The 21801-nt window shown below is 37.5% G+C and overlaps 2 protein-coding genes across 4 annotated transcripts; one reads left to right on the top strand and one right to left on the bottom strand.

Moving 5' to 3' along the window:
* Positions 1 to 1039: 1039 nt before the first annotated feature.
* Positions 1040 to 7428, top strand: LOC112575503 (DNA-directed RNA polymerase I subunit RPA12-like). Its single transcript, XM_025257414.1, has 4 exons — positions 1040 to 1207; positions 1543 to 1649; positions 1964 to 2073; positions 7303 to 7428. The coding sequence occupies exons 1-4, from the start codon at positions 1078 to 1080 to the stop codon at positions 7325 to 7327; spliced, it is 372 nt and encodes a 123-aa protein (XP_025113199.1). The 5' UTR covers positions 1040 to 1077; the 3' UTR covers positions 7328 to 7428.
* Positions 7429 to 7514: 86 nt separating this feature from the next.
* LOC112575502 (72 kDa inositol polyphosphate 5-phosphatase-like) lies at positions 7515 to 21730 on the bottom strand. Of its 3 annotated transcripts, none has more exons than XM_025257411.1 (13): positions 21439 to 21730; positions 20817 to 20919; positions 17032 to 18228; positions 16185 to 16311; positions 15072 to 15169; positions 14179 to 14303; positions 13781 to 13900; positions 13536 to 13646; positions 11712 to 11882; positions 11141 to 11256; positions 10302 to 10438; positions 9993 to 10039; positions 7515 to 9799 (listed from the first exon to the last, which is right to left on the bottom strand). In XM_025257411.1, the coding sequence occupies exons 3-13, from the start codon at positions 18162 to 18164 to the stop codon at positions 9729 to 9731; spliced, it is 2256 nt and encodes a 751-aa protein (XP_025113196.1). In that variant the 5' UTR covers positions 18165 to 18228; positions 20817 to 20919; positions 21439 to 21730; the 3' UTR covers positions 7515 to 9728. The 3 variants fall into 3 exon arrangements, with proteins under 3 accessions (XP_025113196.1, XP_025113197.1, XP_025113198.1); XM_025257412.1 differs by having other exon boundaries at positions 21633 to 21713; XM_025257413.1 differs by lacking the exon at positions 20817 to 20919.
* Between the last annotated feature and the right edge of the window lie 71 nt (positions 21731 to 21801).

The following is a 21801-nucleotide window of genomic DNA, read 5'->3' as shown; positions in this document are numbered from 1 at the left end:
GTCCTACTGTATGGTTCTGAAACCTGAAGAGTGACAAACACCATCAACAGCAAGCTCCGATCCAGACCTTTACCAACCGATGCCTAAGCCATATTCTTGGAATAAGATGGCCTGAAAAGATCTCCAACAGCAGCCTGTGAAAGGAACCAACCAGAATGCTACTAGCCAAGATATCACAAATCGCAAATGGGGCTGGGTAGGGAACACCCTAGCGGCGCTATGCTCTACTGGGGGTGATTAGGAACAAGAATAAGACACCCCCTACGCAAACCAGCTGACACCATTGCCAGGCAGTCACTTGACTGGAACACTCAGGGGAAGAGGAGAGTTGGGAGACCAAAGCAAACTTGGAAAAGAACAGTAGAGAGAGAGAGGCAAAGGGCATCGAAACCACATGGGCCCAACTGAGGGGTGCTGCCCGACACCGGGTCCACAGGCGCGGTACTGTTGCTGCGGCCCTATGTTCCTCAAGGATTAACAAGGAATAAACTATGAGATGCAACGACGTCGCTCATCGGGTACTCGTTTAGCTTACTACTACCAGAGAGCTTAGATAAATCTAGATATATCTAAGCTCTCTGCTACTACTTACTACAAGAGAACATCCTCTTTGCTTGATTTACATTAGTGCACCGACACCACTATCGTCAATTGTGATATGCTTCAGAAAATGTTTTACATAAATCCACATGATTAATTCATAGTCATGCTATATTTATCGTAAAATGGATTTTAAAAAACTGGGCTATTGAGATGATAAATCTTGCCCACGGGTCGTCTTCGTAACTACACGAAGCGGAACAACAGCAAACGACAGGAGAGCTCTTACAGAGAAGCAAAATTCTACTGACAGATCTAAATGATTGGAGAACAGTCTGTGCACAGAGATGATAGAAAACTGAGACTCTGTGCTTACGGTCTACAACATAGACTTCCATGCTTAGAATGAGGTCTACGCCACAAGTTTACATAGATAATAAAAGTGAGAGGAACGTATACGATTGCGGGACACAAGGGAAGTCACTCACAAAGAGAGCTAGCTAAGGGAGTTCACTCTGTTTTTCGTCGTGTTGCGCCATGTTGAGACAGACCTCACTATTCCAGTCGGACCTAGACTTTTGTCCTGACTGCGGCACCGTTCTTCCTTTACCTGGCGTAGAGGATATGGTGGCCTGTCGAAGGTGTGATTATCGTGTAGACGTGAAAGGTATATTTATTTACAAATTATGTGAATAATAATACTATTTTTGTGTAGACATTACATTGAACGAGCACAATAGTTCAACTTTCATCTGTTTCATTGCCTTATCTGTCGTTTTGATTTCATTTTCTCTGTCGTAAAATAGTCCACGGGTTAAGAATCAATAAACTTACCTAATCACACTATAAGCTAATCAGTTTTATTCTCAGACGTACTGGCAAAAATAAATGTACAATTAAAACGCAAAGCCTTGAAAACTACATCAAAGTCTAATGATTAGTTACCAGTGAATGACAACTGTGCAAGATACACAATTTCAAATGTTTCTGCTTTTCCTCCAGCATTTCATGGAGTAGAGATAAAAAGCGCTATTTTTCTCAATGAGCCAACGAAGATAATACAAAATGATGTTAATGACACAAACCAAAGAAAACATGTGGGACCTAAGGTAACATGTTTGTTTTATATATCTTGTTTTAGGAATAGCTTATAGTAAATTACACAGAAAAGACTGTTAGTTTATGTTAATATAAGGCATTAGCAATTTGTAGCTTACATAAAAATTATTTAAGGAATTTAAAACAGGTGATGGCACATGCTTAATATTGTGCTTAAAACTCGGCTGAGGCAAACAGTCTTGTCAAGTGTTAAATGAACTTTTTTTCCTGCTCTGATTTAATTTGCAAATACTATCCCAAAGAGCATAGAATGTTGTTGAAAACCATATAACTTTGTGCTTAATAGAAGTCATTTGATGTGCAGGTGGACAGGAAATGCCTTCAGTGTGGACATGAACAGATGACTTACACCACTCAACAGACACGTTCAGCAGATGAGGGTCAAACAGTCTTTTACACCTGTTTAGAGTGCAGGTACCTTCTTACTTTTTTTGTTGATTGCTTTCTTATACAGCCTTATATATCTCACTGAATGTGATGGTTAGGGGAAGAATAGATTATCTCTCCCTCTTCCACTCCAAGCTACTGTTATTACATTTTCTGCTCAGAAAGAATATGATCCACACCTGTTAAATTAATAATAATAATGGTAAGTGTATATTCTAGTACAGTAATTCTCAAAGTATTATGGAGAACAGTACTTAAGTAAAAAATATGGCGGACCACCAAGGCCTAAAAATCACTCTGTACTATGAATTTCAAATTTAAATTGCCGCATTTGTTTCATTACAATTCAAAATTAAATGTCCTTTTGTGACAGTAGTATGTTGACATAAAACTACCTACCTCTTTCTTTGTAATTAAAATGTGAATGCGAGGAATGCATCACTTTAAACATCACTTTGCTGACATATGACGACTGTCAGCCGCAGACCACCTGACTTATGCCTGCGGATCACACTTTGAGAACCACTGCTGTAGAATAGTGCTCCACCTTAACCCCATAGTGTCACAGTCAGAGCATAATCAACAACATAAACAATATGAGTGGTAGAAACTGTGCGACAGCTAGAAACAGTGAAAGTTACCGTAGGTATAGAACAGGGGTGGGCAATTAATTTTCCCAAGGGGCCGCACAAGACATTGGGATGGTTTTAGAGGGCCGGACTAATATAGTTAAGGTTAGACACCGGTCGAAAGAAAATTTTTTTTGTTTCACGGGATAGCGCGGATTTTTTTGTATCAGCTATTTAGCCCTTGAATGAAGTTTCAAAAAATGGTTTTACTGCACTCTTCGCGCTATCGGTTGCCATGGAAACAATCCAAAATGGCGCCAAAACAAACAATTTTAAAAGCTAAAAACTTCTTCAATTTTGTGAGTAGACTCACAATTCTTTTTGAAATAGTTACCTAAAAGACAGATCTACATTTCTATGATAAAGAATTTGCGAATTCCTCTTAGTTTTTTTTTTTATAATTTTTTTTGTAAAAAAGTGTGTTAAATTTTAAGAAATTTTGATGTAAAACGGTATAACTACCAAACTACTAAGTAATTTTTAAAAATCTATCATAGAAATGTTTAAATTTATATGAAGAAAAGCTCAACCAAATTGCAGATCTATATCTCTTGTCAAAAAGAAGGAGTAAGCTTTTGAAGTAAACAGTCTCTAACCAAAACAAGAAACTGAGAAATCGCGGAAAGAAAAACTGAAAGCTTAGTAACTTCTAAACTACTCAATATTTTTTTAAAAGCTCTCATAGAAATGTTTAAATATGAATAAAGAAAACTTCAACCCAATTTAGGCCTGTATCACATGCCAATATAAAGTTATAAGCTTTTGAACTAAACAAGCTTACTAAAACAAGAAACTGAAAAGGCGAAGGAAAACAAAGTGAAAGCTTAGTAACTACTAAACCACTAAATATTTTTTAAAAAGCTCTCACTGAAATGTTTACATATGTATGAAGAAAACTTCATTCAAATTTTAGGCCTGTATCACATGTCAATATAAAGTTATAGGGATTTTAAGTAAACAAACTGTAACAAAAACAATGAACGGAAAAAGCGCGAGCAGAAATATCAAGCTTAGTAACTTTGTTTTATCTAAGCCTTTCATGTAATTTACCTGCTGAATGAAAAATATAACCATCTTTCAATGTGTTACTACATATAACTTTAACATTACTAATAAAATTAATTATTTTATTCACTTTTAGAAAAGTCAACATGGTTGTGTTGTGTACCCAACTGCTGACCAGGCTTCAGAGAAGTACACAGTAATAAAAACAATGGTGTTTGCAAACATTGAGCAACACAGTTATAGGTTTAGTTAGTTATATAGAAGTTCAGTGTCCACTAGCTTCATGGTTTTTGCCATCTTTGGTCTTTTGCTATCTAACATTTAGTGATGATGTCGCATATTGCTTCCAATTTTTGCGAGCATCTACTGAAGTAGCAGCATTAGTAGGAAACACTCTCATCTTTCTTAGCCTTCAGTTGCAGGGTGATGGATGAACATCAATTAAAGAAATTATTTCAATAGCTTATAGGGGAGTATAACCAATTCTTGCAGCCCTATGCTCCACTGGGGGCAAATAGGAATAAGAATAACCTATTCATGAAATCTAGAGATACATCACTGGTGCACCAGAATTTAAGCAGCTGCTCATGTTCTGTTCCTCTGTATGCTAGGATTATTTTATGAATTATACATCTGTAGTCACATGGATTAAAGATGGTTGATTTTTGTGGCTAGGGGGTATCTTATTTTCTGTCAAAGATTTCTGGGAAAAGCACTATAGCTGTCTGGCCTTTTAGGGGGCTGACAATGATGTGCTCTCTAGACACTGAATGGCTTCAAACTTGACTAGATAGCAGTTTTCATTGTTTGTTAGGAATGCTATACATAATTGTCTTCACATTCTGTTTGTTACATTTGGTTGGAGTAAGACCATCCAACCCCCACCCAACCTTTGTTTTCTGTGCAAATGATGTAAGCTCTGTTTCCCTACATTCCTGACAAAGTACATAAATAACTAGCATTGCAAGTTGACTCAAATGTGTAAATGTTCGCATCTAGTCCTGATTACTACCGAGATTTGCAGCAGAAATGAAAACTTCGCTTTATTTTCAGCTCGCTTACCACATGACTGATGGTGTTTTCGACAGCCGAATTCGGTTCACTAAGTTACTTTTTTTAGCTGCTACGACGGTCTAAGAATGTCCACGTGGTTTTTATTTTTTTGCACGTGGTATTGTGAGAAGAAATGAGCGTCTGACAGTCACAATAAACATTTAATATTAACGTTAATGTCTTAGAAAAGAAAATATCCCAGAACAAGCTTTGAGTTGCGTCGCCATTTGTTTATACATCCGGAGGCCATGACAGTTGCCTTGTGGGATACCCGAGCACAGCCGAAGCGTGTTCGTGTGCCCTATGACCCCGTCTAGGTCGGCATTAGTGAATTCTGATTGGCTATATGCAAAGTATGTTACGCATGCGTCCATATAAGGAAGTTTCCGACCCTTTGTGTCGTCTAGAAAAGAGCTTGTATCATAGCTTGGGGCCTTCTAAGGGTTTTGACTCAGCCTTTGTTTGAAAATTCATGTCATGACCTTTTGACCGATATACGATGTGACTCAGTTGCCCACGTGGCGAGGTGTGTTGCTATGTCTCAAACATTCTCTATTCTCGCTAATTGTGCGCTCGGGAAAAGTAAATAGGATAGAAGTAGATGTTTTCATTGACAAAATAGACATATTTCTAGATTATTCTATGAAAAACCACTTGGCGAGTGAATAGAACAAAATATGAACTTTGACAGTATGAAGTAATCTGAAAATGGCCAAAATGAAAAATTTTTGACAATTTTTCGACCGGTGTCTGGCCTTAACTCAGTTTTACCCAATACTGTATATATAGTATATATACTGGCAGGCGGGCCGGTCAGAGACAGGAGGTGGGCCGGCCCTTGCCCAGGTCTGGTATAGAACAATAGCCAGAATAAATATTTTGACCTGAAATCCAGATGTTTGAGCATGTTTCAAAGGCATATTCGAAAGTCTGTCAGATGCTGATGGCGTATCACCATCCCATAAGGAGTTCCAATAAATCAATATTAAATGAACAAACATGCATTCCCTAAAGTTTTTGCCCTGATTCTGGGAGTGAAAAGGAGGCTATTATCTGCAAGAGTACAGAGGTATTAAAGTGGAGTAAGTTGAGAGATAAGAGAAGTAGAGGACCAAAATTTGGAAAACCATGAAGCAAGAGAACCAGATTTTTTTTTCTCTATGAGCCTGGACAGTGAGCCAGTGGAGAGTACAATCTCATTTGTGTGCTTGAAGTCAGATGTGCTACAGGGTTCTGGAGCTGTTGAGATTGCTGAGAAGATAATTTGGGGTTCAAGTCTCGATAAAACAGAGGCACAGACAAGGCTGTGGGCAGTTTAAATGGAAAGATACTTTCAGATCATGCTGATATTGTGTAGCACAAAAAATGTAGTTCCGTATAAATGAATAATCTGTTAAGCCCACTCTGGCATTGACTCCATGGCATGACTGATTTTCTGTGAATCAATAGAGCATCTGTATTATTATTAAGATGCATTATTCTAAAGTCTGAAAAATGGTGTGCAAGCACCTAAGGTGAGACAAAAGTGTTGAGCATCATGAATAGTGGACTGAGACAAAAAAGGAGTAGTTAGGTCATGTATCACATGGCTTTTGGATGTTGATACCTATGTATGTATGTTAATTATTATACAAATAGAGCTGTGGCTGCTGTTCATTTAGCTAACAGCGGTCATAATTGTATTGTAAATACCCTTGGTGGATTGTGTGAGTAGCAGCTGAAGAGTAAAGTGGAAGTGGACGTCCTAAGAATGCTTTTGATTTTCTCCATGTTTGAAATTGTCGTTCGTCCATAGGCCTGAGCAAGCTATTGGCTGCATATCTTTCATATTATTGGTCATTCTGTAGATATAATAACATTTTCATATTTTATTATGTGCATTTATGTGTTGTTTTTATTCTCTTTATATATTTTGTAAAGCGCTTTGAGTTAGCCTTAAATGGGGGAGATAAAGTGCCATGTAAATAAACTTTATTATTATTGATATAGCTTATTAACTTGTAGGGAGGAGACCAGCCACCTGGTAGTGTACTAAATGTAATGTATTTGTTGGGGAGAGGACTGCAGCATCAGCATGATAGGAGTGTAATTAAGGGATGGAACAAAACTATGGAGGATTGTTTCACTCGAATCAGTGATATGACTTCAGATGCAAACCCGTGTATTAAAGGGTGCTACGCTTGCTGACTAGTTCCTGCCTCTGTGAAGTGCGTGGGAGAAAGTTGCTGTCACAACACCAACGACACAACCAACCTCACTACTCAGTTACATCAACTGGCGCTGCGAGCAGGATCAGTGTCAGTAGTGAAGCAAGAAAAAATGAAGTCACCTCGCTGATCCAGACGAAACAATTGTCCATAGTTCTGTGCCATCCCTTAATTATATTCCCATCGTACTGATGTGCCAGTTCTGTCCCCAACAAGATGAATTACATGTAGTGCATTACCAGCCAGCCGGCAACCCCCTTTAAACTGGTTTGGGCTTTTCAAAGCAATCCTGCATTTGTGCATCCCTTGTAGGGAAAAGCTCTTGCATACTAGAGACGCTACTTCCTTTCCATGTGTTGCAGGTTTCAAGAAATAGAGTTTTCCTGATGCAAAGAAAAGGAAAGGAAACCTGTTCCTCAGTGTATCATATCTATATTTGTGTGTGTATCCATGCATGTTATGATATTCATTAAAATGACTTCAGTGCACTTTATTCTTCCTCTTGATCAGCATAATATATTCAGGTGTGTAACACCTCATTAAAGTACAAGAAGACAAACACAAATTGGTTAAATTTTTTAGATTTATATTTTCCAAAGCTACCTACCTCTGTGTTCCCTAAAGTTTCTTGCTGAATGCAGCAGTATCTTACACTGTCACACTATAAATATCGAAAAGCCTACTTGGACTGTTTGTGCCAACTGAGCCATACTTTTTTTTTTTTTTTTTTTCATGATTTGTACATGGCACAGAAAGCTAACAATAACTAGTCTGACGTGTAAAACAATCCAAGACTTGGAGGACATTATTGAGGCTGATTATCCTATTTACCATTTCTTTACTTCATTCTTAAATTCAAAAATATTGAGGAAAAAAGAAACCAAAAAGATTTTATCTGCAGTCTTGAAATCCATGTTAACAAGCCCTCACAATACCATTCACACACTACAAGACAAAGAACAGGTTGTAAAACTAACACAACTCACAAACAAAAAATATCTTCCAGAAGTAGGGGGGCCACTAGCCCACTCAAATATCAAGTTGACACAAAACATTTCTTGCAATTTTTTCCAAATTTTCTAAAGTTTGTTAAAGGACAGTTCATGACATGAGTTTGTAGGCAAGACTTGTAGCAAACTTTTCAGTGGTTCTTAACTGGGGTTCGATCGAACCCTAGGGGTTCAGTGAGTTGGTCTCAAGGGTTCGGCGGAGCCTCCGCTACGGAGGTCAAGACACACCCGCAATTTGTGATGACACTAAAGAAGGGTTCAGAACCTCAAACAAGGTTAAGAACCAGTGAGCTAGACCAATGTAATAGCTAATTCAGATGATAAATATAAAAACAGTAATAAAAGAGCTTTCATAATATCTTATTAGAACCATGTTCATATCCATTTATATCTGAACTCTGATAAATGAATAATCTTGCATGTGAAAATGATTTTAAAATACAGTGATGAATTTCCAGCCATGGTTACTGTTTCTATCATCTACCATTTCCTTAAAACACTGTTTTCTTGGATTGGCAGCTCTCTCTCACACACACACACACTCTTTTATTAGCCGGAAAGAAATATAGGAGAACATAAATGGTAGAAAGTTTAGAACCTGAAGAGAAATTTGGATTTCTAGATGTAAATTAAAGCTTTCTATCAGGGGAGGTCCTTGGCCACAAAATTGCAGATTCAGCATCCAACATAATATGCATCTTTAATCAACACGCCATTTTCATACTGACTCTTGTCTGATTTGCTTGATTATGAATGCCAGCTATTGTTAAGCGTACTATACTTGGACTCATAAAGAGCCATGCAACACCAGCAGAAAACAACAATTTGGTTCAAATTTTAAAGACAATGAGCATGTAGTTCTACTTAATGCAATAACATCACTTGAAATTGAGTAAACTCTATTTCCTTGTCTTTTAAAGACTTGCCTAGCTGAGTGTCCACAATGATACTGTGCAGCTAATTAATCAATTTCGTTGCGGGGAAACACATCAGGCACTTGTAAGAAAACAAAAAACTGTCCAGAATGAAACTGACATCTGCCTTCCCCACTCCTTGCCTACCCTTCCTGTCCATCTATTCACAAGCACACAAATCTCATGAGGAGCATAATGTAATAGAATCTCAGATCTTAAAAACTGAATGGACGGAATAGACAAAATTTGGAACTAACGCTAAATGTAGTGGAAACAAAAAGTACAAATAAATATAATTTACAAAACCCAAGTTACACCATGGCTGTGATATGCCATAAGCTGAACACAAGGAAAACAAAACAGGCTTTGAGTTGAGTTGACCTGGCTGCCCATTTAAAATACCTTACAATCGAACCAAACCAAGGGTATTTTTACAAAACATAATCAGCTATTTTAAAACCATATTCTTTCATAAAAATAAAGGCAGGTTGTGCTTATTTCTCATTATATTAGCAACATTATTATTTCTCATGTCAAGTCACTCCAAAGCACTTCTCTCCTAAACTGCCATCCGATGTACACAATTTTCTATACGCATGCACACATAATTATGTGCACAAGAATATACAAGGTAATGAGGAAATTGTATCAACAAGGCAATTAATGATGATGTGAACAACAGGAATAATTAAAGGCAACACACTCTGGAAGATGGTTGAATTATCACATCAGGTCTGTCACAAAACTCCACACAACACTTCCAACATTTTTCTCGGCTAAACTTGTCACTTGGTATGGCAGAAGGCCTGTCCATGGTACTGGCTTTAATTAAGTTCATTTAACTCTTGTTTCTGCACTGATTGGTCACTGAAGAACACAGACAGAACTGTTTTTCTGTCCCGTTAACTGTTGTGACATTGCTCGCCTTCGATTAGCTGGACGAGAAAAAAAAATTTTTTATTGTTCGGCAACAAGAAAAGATTAGACTCTGTACACAGCTTACGAGACAACTGTATACTTTCATTCTCAACAGGTAAAGTACTAAAGAGAGCATATGGAACAGAACACAGTTACAGCTCACATTTTAAGTATTTTTATACTCCATATGCAAGATTTTTGAAAGCTCACCTTCTAAGTACACATTACGATCAAACTGTCCACCATTGAGGCATCCACTGCAAACAGAAAGATATGGTAGTGTAAGCAAATAAGTCACAACACTGAATTAAGTATACAATCATGTATCATCTGTATAGAAACTTCATAAACAGAGATCTTTGTTATGATAGTAATATTTCTGACAAGAGGCCCCAAGAAGATTAAATATTCCTAAATGCCAAACTTGTGTTTGTACCCAGCTGTATTTTTGAGAAAATGCAGTTTCTGCCTTTGGTGTGACCATGTGCAGGTCTTTGTTTTAACAATGCATTCCATTACCTATCCCTTCCTGGCCGAAGGACTGCTTCAAACAAAGCAAAGACAGCTCTGTGGTCAGAAACTTTGATGTTTCTGACGCAATCATAGTGCAGACAGGTGATATGGTTCTTCTTGCGAGACCGGAACATCACTCGGTCCTGTGCAAGCAGAAGAGAGCGGCCATTATGATTGCTGCTGCAGCTGAATGCGTAAGGCGGGGAAGGGAAGAGTTGTTGGGAAGTACACGCCTACATACTCTGATATTTCAGGTTTACTTTGGTGGCCATGTCAGCCTATTTCCCACTTGTATTTAAAAATCAAAAGCATGAAAAAAAAGGAAAATTATTAAGAGTTAATCATGTGCTATAAACACAGCATCCAGCAATAAATTATCATAAAATTACCATAGCTTGTTTTTTTCAACATAATTTAAACATCTGATTATTTTATTTTTAGTGAGAAGTGCTAAGAACTAGAAAATTATTCTTCATACTAATAGGTGGTGAATACCTTCATATTAAATTGATGAAATAAAAATTACATAACCACCAGCTTTCTCGAATAACTTTGCACAACTGTCAGTTAATCTTTTGCATTTCATGTGAACTTGTAAAGTTGAAGTAACTTTTTTTTATGAGAGAGCAAGAAAATTTGAAATATAAAGAGTTCAGCTGCTGACATTTCCACTGAAATTCTAGGCTATTCTAATAGCAATCCAGTTACATCCTATGCTATTCAAAAACAACATAGCTATTATCTATGTTATTTTAGATGCAAGCCAGCTTTGTTTTATACTATCTTAGAAGTAGGCCAATATACAATTGAAAGGATAAACTCTTAAGTAAACATCAACATATTACTGTGTATGATGGATTCCTGTTCTTCTGTGACGTGTCATAACTGTCGGAGTCAATATCAAATTTAAAAGTGGGTGGAAAATTGATTCGTCCTTCCTGGAAACCCTCAAATATTTTTCCTGAAAAACAAATGACAATACAAAGTTAGTATAGAGAAAGATTTTCCTCGGGCGGGCATCAAATATTCTTTGTCACATAAATGTTGAACACATTATAAGTCTTAAGATGTGTGGGGAAGACACATATTTTAAGTTAAAGTAGTCAGATATGAAGATGTGTGACAGATGGAATCTATTCTGTAACAACTCAAGGAACTGCAACTTTTCATAAATGAAATAGCTGTATCTTATATTGTGCTCTCTTCTTTTTCCACCATTTATTCCTGATCGAGTTATTTCAAACTTTTTCACGGCTCAATTCTTTCTTAGAGGGTATCTAGCAACCTGCTAGCAGCAAAAACATTTGATTTGTAAATATAAAATTATAACAGCAGTGCAAATGAGCTTTAGTACAAAAATACATTATCATAACCCAGATCACAAAATATTCAGCTTTGACAGAGCATTTAAACCACCTTCTGTTATAAACTTTGAAAGCTGATCGCCTTTAAGAAGTTCCTCAAAATGTGGAATGCAGTCTTCCGCTGTCATCTGAATGACTTTGGCCACCACAGTCTCTCGCCGTGTTTCCAGACGGAAGTTCAGATCACCACACCAGAACACGCAGTCAAATTGAGAAGTCACATCTGCACACAGCATTGAACACTACATATAACACACTACCTTCAAGTAGCCATAAATGCCAACAAGTAATTTTCTAACTGGTTATAGAGTGACTACAACAGTTGTATATAACAACCTTTTATAGCATTTCATTCTGACGGATAAGAGGATGATGATAATTACTGAATTTGTAAAGTGCAATTTGGAGATAAGCTCAATGTATTAGCAAACATCAAGGAAGTGAATGGATGAAAATGACAATTAAGTTTGCTTGATTATGAAAAATAGTTCTACTGATTTTTGAGACTGGAACTTGAAAGCTTTGAACACAGTTCAAAGAAAAAAGACTGCCCTCTACTGTGTGGAAGAGAGAATGGAGACACAATGAAAGCAAGTCATGTGGTAAGGCATCAGTAGCTCAGATAGGCATGCTGAAACAAGGCCATAACATGCCACAGTCTGGTGATCAATGCAAGTGGAGATTAAAGGGGAGAGGTGTAGCCTGGTCTGCTTTTCACCTACAGAAGAAAATAAAAGCAGCATTATTCTGAGGCCTTGGAAGTTTGTCCAAGTAGGTAGTTAGGGGAATCAACAAGTAGGGAGTTCAGTAATCTTGGTGGGGTAACACAAAAGTAGACATGAGCTTTTTGGTGGCAGAAACTGGCATGAAGAACAGGATGTTACTGATCCCGGAAAGCTACAGGAAGATGCACTTGCAGACTGCACAGATGTAAGATCCCTGAGATGAGGGGAAAAGGAATCAATTACATGTGCACAATACATCTTTACTGTCTGCTTCTCACAAATAGAAATTTTCCTTTGTTGGGAGCACCCATAAACTAAATAACATGATAAACAAAATCCAGTCACACCCATACAGTTACACTCACACAAACCCTTATCCTCCCCCCACCCCAACCCAGGGTTATCAGAGGAACATGCACATGCATACACACAAGATACATTTGTTAGTCTTGTTCAAGAGTGCTTTTGCAGTTGGTAAGAATTATTTTGCAATGCCAATCTTCTTGGTAGTTGTTTCTATCAATAGCAAAAAAGTTAGTATTTGGAAATGGTGTAGCAGTTGAGAGGAGTCTATGATCATGCTGACAGCTTTTAACCTCATATGCCTGGTGTATAGATCATCTAACGGTCTTTGTGGAAAGATATGATCTCGTTGACAATCTTGACTATCCCCATCAAACAAGTTTCTATTTTTGATGGACAGATTTAAAGTTAAAAAATTTTTGCTCAAGCTGCAACATACAGATTCAAGACAGAACCACAGACACCAAAATTCCTCAACTGCCTCAACTGGGCTGAGCTCAAGTCTGGCTTAAAGATAGTGAAAGTGTGTGGGTAGTTTACTAGTATGATAGCATGCTGCGAATGACAGATGAAATGCTGAGCAGTAAGAAAAATGATGGAACTCAGCGAATGTTTTTTACCAACACAGAGATGAACCATGTCATTTTACTTATCTTCCAATTTAGAACTTTGTTAGAAGGTAACATATGCTGTTACACTGTATGTCCTGTCCTGACAGAAACTCCCTAGTCATTGTTCAGGAAGATAGCTCTAAGCATCACTTTAGAAAAATTAAATCACCACACACACTGTTTTTCTCAATGTTTCTATTACCACCCAAATTACCAACAACACCCTCAGCCACACACCTGTCTTGTGTGCCTGGGAAAATCTTGTACCGTGACGAGGTAACTGTAGTTTCTTGATGACTTTGACATAATCCTGCATTCGGATTTCATTCCTGCTGACGCCTCGATCAGCTGCAACAAGATACCAGCTTAGCAATTAATCAGCAAGTCTGAAAAATCTTAAAACCCTATAAATTTAATCAAATAAAAAAATTGCATAGAAGAGGTAGCTAACATCTGGTGTTTGCTAATGGTATCTTCCTCACCTGCCAGGTGGCTGTTGATGAACAGGAAGGAGGTACCAAACAAGGAGAAGGAAATCCCAATGGCCCCCTTTGTCTTTACCATTGACATTGCTCTTAGTGTCACTTCAGCATTTTCTGGCACTATACACACCATATAATTACAATTATCACTGAAAATCAACTATAATCTTAATTACTATTTATGACAAAGCAACAAATGCAAAGCTTTCAACACATTGATAACACATTTAGAAAAACATTTTTTATGTCATATGTATAAATAATTCATCCTTTTGTGATAAAAATGTTCTGGTCATGCTCACTATACATTAATCAAGTTTCAAGTTTTTATTAAATTAATTTTTGCATTACTCTTCTTCTGTGTTAAATAAGAGGGGAGAGAACACCATTTGGCTCACCTGAGCAAAACCAGATAAGATCTCGTCGAATAAATATGACAAGGTGAAGAGACCCAAACCATACGGAGTGCAAGAGAACATGAGTTGGCCCCAATGTTTCCTGTATCTTAATCTCCCACTCAGCCCTGCCCAGTGAAAATGCCAAGCTAGCAGGTGAAAAGATCCACTTCAGACATGCATACAGACATCATAAACACCCATCCAAACATTAGTCATTCTGACAACATTAAATGTCACTAACAAATGGCCTAAATGGATATAAAATACCCAAGAAACTCTTGTTTCAACAAGTGACTGGGTTCTCATGCTAGTTTGGATATGCATACACATGCTTCACACACACTTAAGATGGGATTTTGTTGTTGTCATCTTGCCTTTTTCTGCATGAACATATGGCTGAAATACTTTTAACACTACATGCAAGTAAGTATACATCATATTAAGAAATGCTTCAGCCAAGTTCGGAATGAACAGTTTTTTCCAATAAGCAATATATTATTTGTGACTTCATTTTAAAAAAGTATATAAATTAGGACTTCAATAAAATACAATACTAACATAAATCGAAACATGTTAATTAATAAATTTTTAGATTTTTTCTGGGTATCTGATTTTATCATGCTAAAGTGCAACAATCAGACATGCTACAGGAGTTTTGTAAAAAGTATTTTCATGCATGGGTCCTAAACAAAGGGGATAAAGGTGAGTCACTAACCCACTGCAAGGAAACCATAGGATAAGACATGTTCTGTACTTTGTTAACTTTTTTCAATAAACCATATAACAGACATGCTCTTTATTTTGTTACAGAATAAACTTTAAATAAAAATCTAAAGGGTTTATAAGAACAATGCACACAATAAAATATGCAAACAAACAACTGCTGCACTAACCTGTTCACACAGTTCTCCTGTGTCCCGACAGCATAAATATCTTGCACAAGATCGTGTTCCAAAGGCAGGATAAAGTCATTGAGAGATACAGTTACATCCTGCCAAAATTAAGACAGCACTTTGAAAAAATTAGTTAGCAAAACAGAAGTGCGGGAAAATGATGAGGGAAGTTCATTTATATTTTTCATCACTGCTCAGTTGGCTAGAAAGAAGCAAAAAAAAAAAAGAAAAAGCCAGAATTTGGCTGAGTAGTCATAATAGTTCTGTGATCAGGTGTCCATTAACCTGCCAAAAATTTTAAATAACATATTATTACTGTAAAATAGTATTATTATTATTGGTCTATTGGCATGTCGATAGCAAATGCATAAGGCAACCTGTCAATCAAAAGACTGTACGTACTCTCAACATAACAATTAATTTTTAACTTCTGTAGTGTAACTGTAAGCATTCATGTAAAAGTGCATGTAAAAAATGCTTTAATAACACATTGATTTTACAAATCAATTTCACATTTTTTAGAAACTAGATTTTACACATTTTATCAGTACATTATTCCCTACATAGACACATTTCTCTTAAAGTAATCTTTTTTATGTTTGTCTTCTTGTATATTTCTGCTGCTTTCTTTCAAAAGAGTTTCTGAAGTTTCTTTTTGAAAAGCTGCTGGACTGCCTTGCTACAGTAAATGTCTTTTATATCCAAGACAGCCCACAACATATCTTGTTATTTAATTTGTGACAAAGACAGTTTTCAAAGGAATTCACACTTACAAAGGAAAATATGACATCCAGAACCTGCACATAGGACATCACTAACACCATCTATGATACAACGTGACCACCAATGAGTCAGAAAACAGGGGTAAAGTCTGCAGCAAAACTTCACACCTGCTTTAAGTAACAGCCTTAAAACAAGTGACCACTTGCCATGATCCCTGGTCTGCCCGTGCTAGAAGCAAGTTTGACAACAATTACTGCAGCTACCAAAACTTGCAAAGAGAACTCATCCTGCTTCAAATTGCAGTGTCACAGTCACGCAACAGTAAATTTATACATGAACTTAAATGAAGGTAAACTATCAATACTAAGCCTCACACACAGCATTACCAACCTTAATCTCATTCATGTTCCATGTGCCCACCCAGATATGAATGCGTCTGTCAGGAAAGTAACGCTCCAATTCTTCTGGTCCAAGCATGGAGTATACCCCTGAACCTACACTACCCACCAAGAAACTCCTAGAACGAACAAAGAATTTATGTCATTGTATAAGCCACAGCCAAATACTCTTTGAAAAATGCATGTGCACACACATTTGTTACAGTGTTAAGATAATGAGATGGAACTGTACTGCTAAATAGGGTTCACAAAAATGTGTACATAGCTTAAACATCATACACAATTGCCTACATGGACATACATAACACATAGTTGCTAAGAAACAAGGTTAACCACGGAGGGAAAAAGACAACTTCACTCTCTCATTGTACCACTCTCCACGACTTTAAATGAGGCCATCCAACAAGCAGTCAAGCATATTTACTTTCAGTTTTTTGAAAATTTAATCACAACTTTCTTATTTGCTATAACACAAAGGGTACGGAAAGAAACTTTATCTAAAAATGCTCTATAGCCTACAACTCAATGACCAGATGGCATAGTTTCACTTTATCTCTGACTTTTTAAACTGATAGATCTTAACTGATACAATGTAGGTAATCAAAATAAATTCTATGTGTACTTCAGTAACTAAATAAGTTGCTTCCTATACCACAACTCATAAATTCTTGCCATATCTATGAGATTTAGCTGTACCACTAGTCTGATGATGTATGTAGCATGCCTTCCAAACATGCACTTGTGCACTCACGCAAACACACTTAATATTCTTTACATGATAATTTATGATAGGTATATTCATACTGATGACAAAAGGGTCATAATATAATGGCACTGACCTTGATCTAGCCTCCTTTGTTGTTATGACAGGCATCACACTACTTGATGCGAAAGACACATCGGATCCATGATGTCCACCACTTCCTCCATCTGACATCGGTTTGTTTAGCTTTCTTTGCCTGTGTGCCACGTACGCCCAATAGCCCCGATCAGCCTTGTATGCTGTACGTAATGTGTGTGATGCCATGTCTGAATCTAGTGGTGGTGGTGCATTCTTAAATGGCACAGGCATTAAATGCCCCAACGTTGACCCACTGTCTGTGGGGTCAGATAACACAGACTCTGCTCTTCTGTTCTGACCCTGAATGGCCCTTTGCTCCGACTCAAGCTGACCAATGTCTCTGAGGTCTGACAGTATTTGCGTGTACTGCTTCTGCAACTCCTTGTAAGTTTGATCTGCTGGATCATGATTTTCAGTACCAGCAGATTGTCCTGAGTACATGACTAGCTGCTGTTTATCTGTAACCTTTGTCTCACTAGCAGCAAAGCCTTTTCCCACCTTTTGCTCCTCTATATTGTGCAGCTCATTTTCATCGCTTTGAAGATTCTCTAAGTGTACTGCCCCATTTTTCCCATTTTCTTTGGTTTGCATTACTACTACTTTCCTCGGAGTGCGAGGAGTAAGAGGGGGTTTAGGGACAAAGGGGCTTTGTTTCAAGCTGTCTGTCAAGTCTGCCTGATCTGCAGCCATTCTTATGGTGCGGAACCGATAAATGGTTGAATCAGATGGTGATTTTTTTACTTTGTCTGTCTCCACAACAACGCCAGAGATACCTTCATTAATACCGTCCATCCCAACACTTTGAATATCACCACTCCTGGAATTTTTCCGAGGCTTAGGGACAGGTTTGCTATCTTGATCACTGTAGCATGGCAAGCACTTGGAGGGAGATTTTTTCTCAGCAGTCATATCAATTTTTGAAGACCCAGGAGCAGAACATGCATCTTGCAGAGACAAGCAAGACCCACATTCACTGTCTTTGTTGCCAATTCTGACTTGGCGCTTTCTCTCAACTAGTTTAGCAAGAGTGCTTCTCTTCTTTACCTTCCCACGAGCACCAGCAACTGAATCACCAGAGCCTTCTCCAGATCCTATTTTGACTTCATCAGCTGCCATGGTGAGTACACTCATGCTTCAGTGTCACACAAATCATCTTTGGCCCATTATAAAACTCATTCAGCACCTGTAGACAAATCTACAACAGACCAGAACAAAAACTACATAAAATAAAAAAATTGTTGATCAGCCTTTAGTCATGAGGCAATGCCAACATGGCAAATGTTTAATAATAAAATATTATTAATAACAGAAATCTGGCCCTGAATCCCACCAGAGTTAGGCTCACTGTGTTCTACAAAGACCATTTTAAATTTTTACAAAAAGACAAAACCCTCATTTTCCTCCTTCTATCAAGCAAACATACTCATACATACAAACTACAAAAACAACAACAAAACACCATCACAATAATCTGGCACAGTGATAAAAGATCTGAAGAAGAAAACTGCTGAAAAAAATTCTGAAAAAGTCCTCAGTGGTTCTTTATTTTTTTTTTGAGGGGGGGTTGGGGGAGAGGAGTTTGGAGCAGAGTCAGTGAGATTAAATGGGAGTAGATTCTACAAATTTGGTAGCACAGAAAAAGGTAATCCAATGTACAAAATGAGAAAAGAATCCATATTTGGTAGTAAACCATAGCAGCAATCCAGGGAGGCTTAATAGCAATGCACTCTAATTTCAGAGCGAGATGGCTGAGGATTAACAGCGACTGAGATATTTTATATATATATACATGTATATACCTTGTGAATACAGGGAATTGTAGTTGAAGGGAAACTGAACTTTTACACTGCGATAAAAAAAGTAGCATTCACTGGAGATTTTGGCATGTATGTGCATGCCTTTGTCAGCAACTTTAAGCTGAGTGACTGGTGTATTCAGTCTACACCACCATGGGATGAAATCAGGGCATATGAATATATAGTTTACCATTTCTACTACTCTCCCAAGCTTTGAATGCTCAAAAAGGATGTGGAGTTAGCGGTAAAGTTTTAAGTTAAGGACTTACTGGCTACATCAAAGGCAAGACATGGTCATTAGTGGCATCAATTCAAGTTGGAAGGCTATTCTTAGTGGCATTAAACAGGAAAGTGTTTTAGGTCTGGATCTGTTCATTTGTTGTGTGAATAGGATTCAGGATGCCGTCTAAGGCCTAACTAATATGTCTTCAGACTATGCCAAGGTTTTTGTCATGGTCAACTCAGAGGGCAATAGCCAGAATCTTCAGGCAGACCAACAAGCCCTTAATGATTGGTCAGAAATCAGGCAGCTTCCTTTTAATGCAAGCAGATGTGAAAGTATGCATTTGGGATATAATAATACCAAATTCCATTGGCGCATGAAAAACAGCCAATCTGAGATCACTACTATGTGAGAAAAACTTAGGAGTCTACACAGACCCATCACTGAATTTCTTTCAGCACTGTGTAAAATGAGTTGACAAATCTAACCAGTTGCTTGGTTTCATCAAGTACTCCTCTGAATACATAGACAAGCAAACTTGTGTGGGACTCTAGTGACTTTACCTTGAGCATGGAAGTGTACTTTAGTCACCGAAGTTCAAAAAAGATGTCATTACTGATCGAGAATGTGCAGCATATGCCAACAGACTGCAAAGACTGCATAGGCTGAGGAGCGACCTTATCAAGATAGATCATGATGATAAGTGAACTTTTATAGCATGATACCTTAGCCAAATTTTGATAAAAGGAAAGAAAACCCTCTCCAAATTTAAACTGACACATGAATAATAACATCAACACACAAAATGATAATAATAATAGTAATAATAAGTGGGAATTTACAAAGCACAATATCTCAGCCATTTATCCTGACTCTAATCTCTGTGTTTGATTATTGATCTATTCTGCTCCAGTCCAATGACTGTAGATCTGTCTCACTGACACGATCTATGAATGTAATCCAGCAGAAGAATGACCTAACGTTCCCATTAACTTTACAAAGCCGCAGGAATTTTTTGTGTTTGTAATGCGTGGAGAGCCTGGCTTTGGCTTGGATACTGTGTTATAAAAGCTCACACCATTATTATTATTAACTTCTAGGGGAAGCAGATGGCCAAACGGTTAAAGCACTGGCATCCGAACTGAGAGGCACACTAATTTGATACTCGAATAGCACAGTAAACTTTCACTAGTAAACCTAGCTGGAGGAAGAGGTGATGGCAACCACCCTCACATAAAGCTGGCCCTGAAAAAAATTAGATCTCTAACACCTCACTCCACAATGACCTATAAAGGTTAGGGGACAACCTTTCACATACCTATTTTTAACTTTTGTACTCAGTGTTCGAATGAATTGAGGGTTGTGGTTGAACTGACTCAGGGTTGTGGTCAAATATACTCAGGGTCATGGTTGAATTGGTAAGTGGTTTAATCAACTGGTGAGTGTATGTGACTGCCAACTACACTCACTGACACAGCAGGAGCCATGTGTGACAGTGTGGACACAACAAAGACAGAAGGGTAACAGAGACACATCAGCAGTATAAAATGGTCAATAGTATTATGTCTAGCTTCAGTGCACTGTTCTAGCATCTGTTTACAGAACACTGATCTAGAATCTGTTTACAGACCAAGATATTTATGAGTTACAGTTCTACAGTTTGCAGTTTGGATCTACATGAATGATGGCTTCTACTGATTTGATACCAAGAGTTACCTTCCTCATATGCACTAAAAGTCTTTAAATCAAGCTTTGAAAACAGACCTTGGATCTAGAGGTGCAAAGACACCTCTTTGGATTTCAGGTTTTCAGCCTCTTGAATGCCGATGTCAATGATCCAAGTCTCATCTTTGTATGTTTTCAAAAACTGTTAAGACAAGTATTTTGCAAACCTTTAGTTCTTGATTAAGTTTCCCATGTGTCTAGATCATTATAGGCTAAAATATTTTGTTGGAGATGTCCTACAAAAGTTCTGTCAGTATAGAAACTCAACAGCCTCAAGGCCATCTGTGAAAGCATACTTATATGTCTATACTATGGAAGCTTTGCCTTTTTAATCATATCAACCCAGCCTAAAACCTTAAACTTTAACCAACTTTAAAAACACTACAATTGAAATGAGTGCCATATATAAAATTTTATTTACAAAAATGAGGTGAATCTCCATGACAGCTGGACTATAATCTCATGAAATTTAGTGGTCAGACAACTGTGCAAAATTTTTGTGAAAATCACTGAAAATATTTAGGCTATTCAAATAAGCAACCATTTACTCAACCACATCATCACACAAACAGAAACTTATGCTCCTTCATTGCACATTAACCCTAACCCTGAAAGACAGATTTTCTGAAGACAATTACTGCAACATCAAAATCAGTCTTACGTGGATGGGTGTCCTTCCAACTCCAAAGTTTCAGTCATTTCACTATGGGGCACCCATATATGCCCACATTCTATAGTCTCTTTACACACATTGCTCACTAGAGCAATTTTTTCATACGCTCTTCATAAAATTTCACTGATTATAACAACTTTCTATCAGTCGGCTGAAAATATTAATTGGTGGTTTAATGGTACCTTCAGCCCATAACAAGGAAAACAATCATTTTCACTAAGTTGGCGTCTCCAGTCGTTGGGGTAAACTAATCGGAATGCTAGTGCTACAGCGCATGCGCTCAAACCATCAACGGTAATGATGTATGCTTTGTCGCTAAAGTTGAACGTTTTAATCAAGTTATTGCTAGTC

This window comes from Pomacea canaliculata, linkage group LG11 (genome assembly GCF_003073045.1).
Source record: "Pomacea canaliculata isolate SZHN2017 linkage group LG11, ASM307304v1, whole genome shotgun sequence".
NCBI lineage: Eukaryota > Metazoa > Mollusca > Gastropoda > Architaenioglossa > Ampullariidae > Pomacea > Pomacea canaliculata.
The sequence above is the reverse complement of the archived record's forward strand: the minus strand, read 5'-3'. Positions and strand labels throughout refer to the sequence as shown.